The 9,114-nt window shown below is 41.9% G+C and overlaps 1 protein-coding gene across 16 annotated transcripts in view; it reads left to right on the forward strand.

The window, feature by feature from the left end:
* The window catches only part of mycbp2 (MYC binding protein 2), a 74,932-nt gene that overhangs the window by 60,173 nt on the left and 5,645 nt on the right, over nt 1–9,114 (forward strand). For 14 of the 16 annotated variants that reach the window (XM_024286584.2, XM_024286590.2, XM_024286594.2 and 11 more), the window contains 20 exons: nt 701–948; nt 1,033–1,200; nt 1,705–1,862; nt 1,947–2,146; nt 2,251–2,400; nt 2,474–2,634; nt 2,728–2,884; nt 2,958–3,182; nt 3,349–3,414; nt 4,887–5,126; nt 5,213–5,302; nt 5,373–5,453; nt 5,535–5,801; nt 6,177–6,460; nt 6,883–6,979; nt 7,048–7,167; nt 7,256–7,357; nt 7,445–7,573; nt 7,676–7,808; nt 7,876–7,979. In XM_024286584.2, the coding sequence (XP_024142352.1) occupies nt 701–948; nt 1,033–1,200; nt 1,705–1,862; nt 1,947–2,146; nt 2,251–2,400; nt 2,474–2,634; nt 2,728–2,884; nt 2,958–3,182; nt 3,349–3,414; nt 4,887–5,126; nt 5,213–5,302; nt 5,373–5,453; nt 5,535–5,801; nt 6,177–6,460; nt 6,883–6,979; nt 7,048–7,167; nt 7,256–7,357; nt 7,445–7,573; nt 7,676–7,808; nt 7,876–7,979 (3,180 nt within the window). The remainder of the gene's footprint in view (nt 1–700; nt 949–1,032; nt 1,201–1,704; nt 1,863–1,946; nt 2,147–2,250; nt 2,401–2,473; nt 2,635–2,727; nt 2,885–2,957; nt 3,183–3,348; nt 3,415–4,886; nt 5,127–5,212; nt 5,303–5,372; nt 5,454–5,534; nt 5,802–6,176; nt 6,461–6,882; nt 6,980–7,047; nt 7,168–7,255; nt 7,358–7,444; nt 7,574–7,675; nt 7,809–7,875; nt 7,980–9,114) is intronic. The other 2 variants (XM_024286586.2, XM_024286592.2) reach the window with 1 other exon arrangement.

Below are 9,114 nucleotides of genomic sequence, written 5' to 3' on the forward strand. Positions count from 1 at the left end.
TCAAGACCTGGAATTAGAATCCCCTGCTTCTATTTTAACCTTAAACTCACCCATGAGTTTGCCAAAAACATTTGCAATGATGTACCAACAACTCCGACCCCCCCAATCAGTATAGTTTTCATTCAAAATTTAAGATGAAAGTTTCTAAAGATTTTAGCTTTGAAATGTTTGGTTTTAAACACTAAAAAACTAATTATTGTTGAAATATGAGTTAATTTTGTTAACAGTTATGATACAACCTCAACCCTTTAATAATGTGGTTTCTTTTTTCATAGCAGTTAATAAATGTAGGTGTTAAGGGGTTTATTGGAGCTTCACCTGTTTTTTTTGGACAGTTTTGACTTCTTCTTTTCTTTATTCATTCATTTTTGCTTTATTATTTTGTCTCTACATGTTTGATCTTTTGTTATGCAACACAAAAACTGAGGTAACATGACAAGACTGACCACTCAGAATTGAGTTTTTTGGATAGTTTCAGGGTTATTTAATGTTATATAATGGAAAATATTACACAAAAAAGCTAGGTTTGAACTAAAAAGATTGATATCAAGTATTGCCACAAAACGGTTTTAAAGTTTAATTAATAGAGCAAATTGTGCAGTTAAAAAATAGCTAAAAAACAAAGGCCCCTAACTGTTAATGGTAAAATAACTTTCCTTGCAGTAAAACTTCATCCTAATCTGGATGTTTTTCCCACCAGGTTAAGCAGTCGAGAAAAAAGCCTCTGCAGGTGAAGACCCCGAGGGCCCTCCCCACTATGGAGGCCCACCAGGTGATCCGGGCAAACGCTCTGTTCCTGCTGTCGCTCAGCAGTGCAGCAGAACCCAGCATGCTCTGCCACCACCCCCCTCGGCCTCCTTACTCCCAGCTGCTCCCCAGCCTGAAGGAGGGTGTGTCAGAAGAGCTCCCCAATAAGATGGGCTGCCTCTACCTGCAGACGCTCGCCAGGTATTTCCAGACTTTTTGTTTTGAGGTCACAAAGCATTGACAGCCGTGCAGGTTTTGCATTAAATGTGTGTGTTGCGGTGTCAGGCAACATACAGAGAACTTTGGGGGCTACCAAGATGACAACCTGTTCCAGGATGAGATGAGGTATCTGCGCTCAACATCTGTCCCTGCACCGTACATTTCTGTCACCCCGGACGCCTGCCCCAACGTCTTTGAGGAACCAGAGAGCAACATGAAGTCCATGCCCCCCAGGTAACATCCTCACACAAACAAGGGAGGAATGATGGTGGATTTTTACCAACATCTGATATTTAAATCATTTAAGATATAACTGTGTCAAAACAGCTCATAATTCAGCTGTGGGATCAGTGTTACATAGAGAAAAGTAGATTTTTTTTTATTATTGTAAAATCTGTCATATTGATTTCATTGGTGCTGTAATTTGCTCATATCTAGGATGGGGGTGTGGTAACAGATTAATAGCTTTTTTGGGACCCGGCATAAACTCCAGCCACTCCCACATCATTTAGGCTGATCAGAATCCAATGGATGACATCAGAATGATAAATGTCTCCAACATCAAGTTTTGCTCTTTCTACCTAACTTCTTAAGGAGCCATGCACCTCCTATTTTAACTTAATACTATCCTTAAATGTATTTGTGTCGGGCAGCAGAAATCCTAAAGTAAACAGAATTTATTTGTGTTTTTGGAAACCACGTGTCCAACGGTTTTCTTTTTTTCTGGCTTTGTTTCAGCCTCGAGACCAGCCCAATCACAGACAGCGACACTGCAAAGCGCACCGTGTTCCAGAGGTCCTACTCGGTCGTCGCTTCAGAGTACGACAAGCAGCACTCGCTGTCTCCGGCTCGAGTCAAAGCCGTCCCCCGCCGCAGGGTTCACAGTGGTGATGCAGGTGATACTTAATGACCACCTGATGATTTAAACCTTTAGAGCTAAAACAGCATTTAAAAATAACACTGAGCTGCTCTTCACATAGAAGTAGGCTCCTCCCTCCTGCGACATCCATCTCCGGAGCTTTCCAGGCTGATCTCCGCTCATGGATCCCTCAGCAAAGGAGAGAGGAACTTCCAGTGGCCCGTTCTGGCTTTTGTCATCCAGCATCATGACCTGGAGGGCCTGGAGGTGGCTATGAAACATGCTCTGCGAAAGTCTGCCTGCAGGGTGTTCGCTATGGAGGTCTGTACATCTGAACATTCAAACCCAGCCGTTCCTCTATTTGTTGTTCAACAGTTTTTGCTTTCTGATCCGATCCTTCCTTGTGTTTGATGTGTATCTGTCAGGCCTTCAACTGGCTGCTCTGCAATGTGATCCAGACCACCTGTCTGCACGACATCCTCTGGCATTTCGTGGCCTCGCTCACGCCGTCCCCCTCTGAGCCGGAGGACGATGAGGACGAGGAGAACAAAGGGAACAAAGAAAACGTTGAGCAGGTTGGAGGCGTTCACACTCACACCACACGGCTCCACTGTTGTGTTTTGTTAAGTGCACGTCATCAACACACAGGAACGAGACCTCGGCGTCTGTGAACACCCGCTGTCGGACATCGTGATCGCCGGCGAGGCCGCTCATCCTCTGCCCCACACCTTCCACCGCCTCCTTCAGACCATCTCTGACCTCATGATGTCACTTCCTGGTGGCAGTTCACTACAGCAGATGGCACTGAGGTCACTTTCATCACTTCTCCTGGGCCACAGAATGTTCTTTGTCATTTTTGTTAGTTTTGGAGTAAATTTTAATGGTTATGTTTGGTTTTATAGATGCTGGAGCCTCAAATTTAAGCAGTCTGATCACCAGTTCCTCCATCAGAGCAACGTTTTCCATCACATCAACAATATTCTATCCAAGTCAGATGACGGCGACAGCGAGGAGAGCTTTAATATCAGCGTGCAGTCCGGTTATGAAGCCATGAGCCAGGTAAGGAAAGAAAATATTTTTTAATATAAATCTATGTTTCTCCAATCTGATGAAGCTGTGTTCATCTCCACAGGATTTGTGCTTGGTTACCTGTTTGAAGGACCTGACCAGTGTAGTAGACATGAAGACGTCGAGCCGTCCCGCCATGATCGGCAGCTTAACAGACGGTTCAACCGAGACCTTCTGGGAGTCTGGAGACGAGGACAAAAACAAAACCAAGAGCATCGCCATCAGCTGTGTGAAAGGCATCAACGCGTCCAAAGTGTCTGTTCATGTGGACAACTCCAGAGACATCGGGGTATAGAACCACAGAAAGTCTGAAGAGATTTAGTTCCACTGAGAATTTCACTACAAAGCAACATCATGTGATTCAAACAACAGATATTTAGATTGCTGAAAAATATTCACAGCAAAATGAATATAAAGGGTTAATTTTCTTTAAATACTTTTCCCTTTTCTTGCAGAATAAAGTCACATCAGTGACGTTCCTGTGTGGGAAAGCCATAGAGGACCTCTGCAGAATCAAGCAGGTTTGAACTCTTCATTTTTATGTCATATATTAAAAATGTCACGTTTTGTTTAATTGAATTCAGTCTGTCACTTCTCTGCACTCACATATTTTGAGATGAAGATTGTGTGATTTAAAAAAAAAAAAACAAAAAACGAATCCTCGTCTTCATTACACTTTTGATTAAATGTAAGCAATGAACCAATCCACAGATGTGTTGGAGGCAATGTGACTCAGATCATGCTACTCATATTCATAGTTTCTTGACTTGTTCACAAATAGTTTCATTTTGTAATTCCATCCATCTAGCTTTAACGAATGTGCTGAGATGCATGATAATATTTGGGTAATATCTCTGAGCCAAACCAATTTTTGGTAAAAAAAAAAAAAAAAATGCCATTAACTTCAGCAAGGAAGGCCAGAATGGATGGATACAGTGGAAGTATTCTTCATAATGGAGAAGTTGACCTTTGCCTTGAGACTGAAAGATGAAAAATTCAGGGGAAAATGGGACAAATGGAACACACACTAGATGATCTCTGATAACTGGATATTATTTTTAGTTTCCTTTCGTAATGGTTGCTGACATGCCTGGTTCCTCTTTTTTTTTGATACATATATTTTTTAGTTTGTTTGTTTATATAAGTTCTAAAAGAAAAGTTTGATTCCATGGAAAATTATGTCACACCTTGCTTAAAAAAAAAAAAAAAAATTGGGTAAAAAAGATGATACTTTGATAAGTAAGGACATCCTGATCAGTTTTTTTGGCCCTGATCCACTTCTGAGTCATTTGATTTTTTTAGTATTTGCTGATACAAAGTCCCTGTCTAATACTTTTAACACGCAAAAGAAAAAAAAGAACACATTTCAAAAATTGGATCAAGGTTTTCCTGGGTTTTTATTTTATCCAGATTTCTGTTTCACACTTAAACAGAGCACTTGTATTAAGTAGCTTGAAGTAAAAAAAAAAAAAAGCACAACCATCAACTAGAAAATATAGTAAAACTATTAACAAATAAAAAAGTAAACACTTGCACTTTGTATATGATAGTTCTCATTAAAAAGCAACAAAAACCTTTTTTTTTCCTTTGAAATGTTTTTGTAGATCATTAAAAAAAAGCTTTCTATGAGTTTTATTAGAAGAGTTATTATTGAGCCTGGAAGTCCAAATCTGTGTCTATCTTGTTAACTTTACTGAACTGTTTTTGTGCACTTACTGGTCAAATTAGTGTTGTATTCTGCTGCTTTTTATGGTAATAAAATGTTGGGATATGCAGACTTCTACTAGAAAATGTATCTGTAATGATAAGCTTGAAATATATAGCTCAGATCATAATAAGAATAAAATAAATATCCAATCTCTGATTGGGATACAGTCAACATTTAATTCTGATCAAGTCTGAAACTTCCAGATTTCTGATCAAATTGATGCATTCTTACTTTTTAAATGAGACCCACAAAAAAAAACCCCTCTGTCTGTGTTTCCCTCCCCAGGTTGATCTGGACTCGCGCCACATGGGCTGGGTGACCAGTGAGCTTCCAGGAGGAGACCATCACGTGATCAAGGTGGAGCTGAAAGGTCCAGAAAACACGCTGAGGGTGCGGCAGGTGAAGGTCCTCGGTTGGAAAGAAGGCGAGAGCATCAAGATTCCTGGACAAATCTCCGCCAGCATGGCCCAGCAGAAGAACTGTGAGGCTGAAACCCTGAGAGTTTTCCGCCTCATCACCTCACAGGTCAGCACCACTCTCCCAAGCTTTTCCTTTGCACATATTAGGTATTTAAGGGATTAAAAAAAAAACACTTTTATTTGCACTTGTAGGTTTTTGGAAAGCTAATCTGTGGAGATGCAGAACCAACCCCAGAGCAGGAGGAGAAGAATCTGCTGTCATCACCAGAGGGAGAGGACAAGGTCTTCATCTGGACTTTATTGTTGTCATATCACACATGCTAAGCATTTAACCCTGCATTTCTGTAAACAGGTGCCATCTGATGCAGACCTGAAGGAGCACATGGTGGGAATCATCTTCAGCAGGAGCAAACTGACCAACCTGCAGAAGCAGGTAACACCTTTAGGTCTGACATCCCAGCGTGGAATTCTGGTATTCCAGCCTCTTAAAACAAACGTTGTGTTTTCCCTTCAGGTGTGTGCACACATCGTCCAGGCCATTCGCATGGAGGCCACCCGTGTGAGGGAGGAGTGGGAGCACGCCATCTCCAGCAAAGAGAACGCCAACTCTCAGCCCAGTGACGACGACGCGTCCTCAGACGCGTACTGCTTTGAGCTCCTCTCCATGGTCCTGGCTCTCAGCGGCTCCAACGTCGGCCGTCAGTACCTGGCTCAGCAGCTCACGCTGATGCAAGACCTGTTTTCTCTGCTGCACACCGCTTCACCCAGAGTCCAGAGACAGGTGGGAGACGATTCAGACTCCTAAAAATCATCTGTGAAGTAGGTTTTAGGCCGGACGTGCTGACTTAGGATAAGGCAACCTCAGGTTTTAACATCACAAACCCTTTTTTTAGAGGATCGATTCACTTTAACTCAAGAGTTTTTACTGGCAGTGATGCTTAATAAATAATAAGGCTATCTGATGATTATTTTTGCTGCAAATTTGTTTCATAATTAGTTTTTTTCTCCATTTAGTTACATGATGGTCAATTTTTTATAAATATTATAGTAAACTAGTGATGTCATGTAACCATTGGATCATATTTGCTGATTGGTTGACCTTTATTGTTGTTAGGTTGGGGGAGTTCTCTTAAACCGTTATGTTTCCTCTTCACAGGTGACATCGTTGCTTCGGCGAGTTCTCCCCGAAGTGACGCCGGTGCGCCTTGCCAGCATCATCGGGGTGAAGGCTCTGCCGCCGGCCGACATCAGTGACATCATTCACTCCACGGAGAAGGGCGACTGGAACCGGCTCGGGATCCTTGACATGTTCCTGGGCTGCATCGCCAAAGCGCTGACGGTGCAGCTGAAAGCCAAAGGCACCACCATCTCCGGCACGGCGGGCATGTCTGCAGGGAAGGGCGTCACAACCGTCACGCTGCCCATGATCTTCAACTCCAGGTGAGACAGTGGATGGACGTCACCATCTGAGCAGTGAAGATAAATCTATAGGAGTTTGTTCAGAATTTTTTCAAAAATTAGTACAAAATCTAATTTCTCTGGTTTTTCTTTATTCATTACCTGCCAATCAAAAAACAGGCAGTCAGGCCCAAATTTGAACTTAAATAGAATTCTCCAAATATAATGAATAAAAAGTAAAAGGAAGGGGAAATAAAAATGTATTCTTGTATATATGGGTGTAAAAACTAGACTTTTTTAAATGTAAATTAATGGGTAATTGCTCCCTACAGAAATTAGCCCCCAGTGGTCATTTAAGGAACTGCAACCACTGATATTTATGTTTGCTCCAAATGTCTGAACATATAAGGGCTTGTAGGATTCTCAAAACAGTTTGTGGATAAATGTCTGTGTTCTCCTTTCAGCTACATCCGCAGAGGCGAGAGCCACTGGTGGATGAAAGGCTCCACTCCTCCACAGATCGCTGAGATCATCATAAAGCTGGTTAAAGACATGGCAGCTGTGAGTTCCGGGCTTTGCTTTCCAGCATCGTGTCAGAATGCATCTCTAAAGGTGACGTGTTTTTTAAGGGTCATCTGTCAGACGCCTGGTCCAGAGTTACCAAAAATGCAATAGCTGAGACTATCATAGCCCTCACCAAAATGGAGGAGGAGCATCGCTCTCCTGTTCGCTGTATCGCAACAACCCGGGTATGAAAGCAATCCTTTAAGCAGATTGTAACTGTGTGGTTTGAGAAACCGTGAATGACGAGTTCCTCTGTGTGTTTGCGACTGTCAGCTGTGGCTGGCTTTGGCCTCCCTCTGCGTGCTGGACCAGGATCACGTAGACCGGCTGTCTTCTGGTCGCTGGATGGGGAAAGATGGACAGCAGAAGCAGATGGTGAGAGCTGGATTCACAGCTACGGTAAAACCCAACTGCTTGGCACGAAAGCCGTTTCTAATGTATTCCCTCCTCTCCCACCCACAGCCCATGTGCGACAACCACGACGACGGAGAGACGGCAGCCATCATCTTGTGCAACATGTGTGGAAACCTTTGCACCGACTGTGACCGATTCCTCCATCTGCACCGACGCACACGCTCTCACCAAAGACAAGTGAGGGCTTCATCTTTCTGACCCGAATACAAACCAGGAAAACTTTATTTAAAGCGACACAAACGAGTCTGTTGGAGCTCATATTTGTGCCGTGTTTTCCAGGTGTTCAAGGAGGAAGAGGAGGCCATAAAGGTAGATCTCCATGAGGGCTGCGGGAGGACCAAACTCTTCTGGCTCATGGCTTTGGCGGACTCCAAGACCATGAAGGCCATGGTGGAATTTAGAGAACACACGGGTAAACACTCACACTAAAGATGAACATTTCTGCTCCCAATGGGTTTTAAACTCTGATATGTTTGCAGGGAAACCAGCATCCAGCAGCTCTGAAGCCTGCAGGTTCTGTGGAACCAGGAATGGGACGGAGCTGTCTGCGGTGGGCAGCGTCTGCTCTGACCCAGACTGTCAGGTATTCAGCCTCAACTACACCATGTAACCGCCTAAAGCTTTAGCGTCATCAGCCCAATAACCTTTTTTTTACTTTTTAGCCTTAAGATGCAAAATTACAGGCAATTAACATAATGTTAACAAACAGTAGCATGTGTTGGGATTGAACTCATAATAGTTAATGCAGAAAAAGGGGAAAAAAATAAAAAATCAGTCCAAAACAGAAAAATGTCTCTTTTCAGCTGTAATAGACCAGTCTAAGCTTTTCTATCCACTGAGCTGTAGTTGGTAGATGTAGATAATATATGATGTTAAATTTAATGATTTTTGATAGAAAATGTTCCTGTTTGACATCATTTTGTAAAAAATACATTTGTTTATATTGTAAATTTAGCAAAAATTCATGTCATACTCATGTAATTATCCAGTTAATCCAGAGGACTTTCCCGTCTCCTTCCCTATAACATGCATCAAATCTAAAGCACAAATAATCAATACATTCCATATTTTAGACATATTGAAATATATTTATTAGGGTGACAGATATTAAAATGGAAGCAGAACAACTGAAACACCTGACAGAAAATGATAAGACGGTAGGTTGGCAGCAGGTGAGAACCGGAGCAGAGAAGGTGTCATATTCAGTGATGATCACTCTGATTTATAATGAACCAGAGGGTAATGGGGGCAAGATTCCCATCAGACACTGCTCCGACAGAAAGATCCATTTGACAAAAAACAAGTTTTAAAGGGATTAAAACAGTTTCAAATCATACTGTTGTGTTTTAAACGGAGAATTGTATTATCTCTATGAATGATGAATGAATGGATGAATGAATCTTCACACAAAGACAAACTACAATATCATCTGCATACATTGGATAAAAATGCTGAATAATGCTGGTGGAAGATCATGAAAAGAGCAGTAATTGGTTGGACTCTATTAAATGCTGACATATTTTAACAGACATGGAAAGAAATACATTTAGAAATCTGTAGAACCCCTAAAGTATTCAACCATTAGATCATTATTATTTTTTTTGCATCCTCTGATGCTGTTAGCAGTATTGTTATGGGTCTGTAGTGAAATGAATGGAAAATAGAAATTTACACTGTTGAATTCTGGAACAACAGCAGCATATTCTCACAGTACTTTA

The sequence above is a fragment of the Oryzias melastigma genome, linkage group LG21 (assembly GCF_002922805.2).
Source record: "Oryzias melastigma strain HK-1 linkage group LG21, ASM292280v2, whole genome shotgun sequence".
Taxonomy (NCBI): Eukaryota; Metazoa; Chordata; class Actinopteri; order Beloniformes; family Adrianichthyidae; genus Oryzias; species Oryzias melastigma.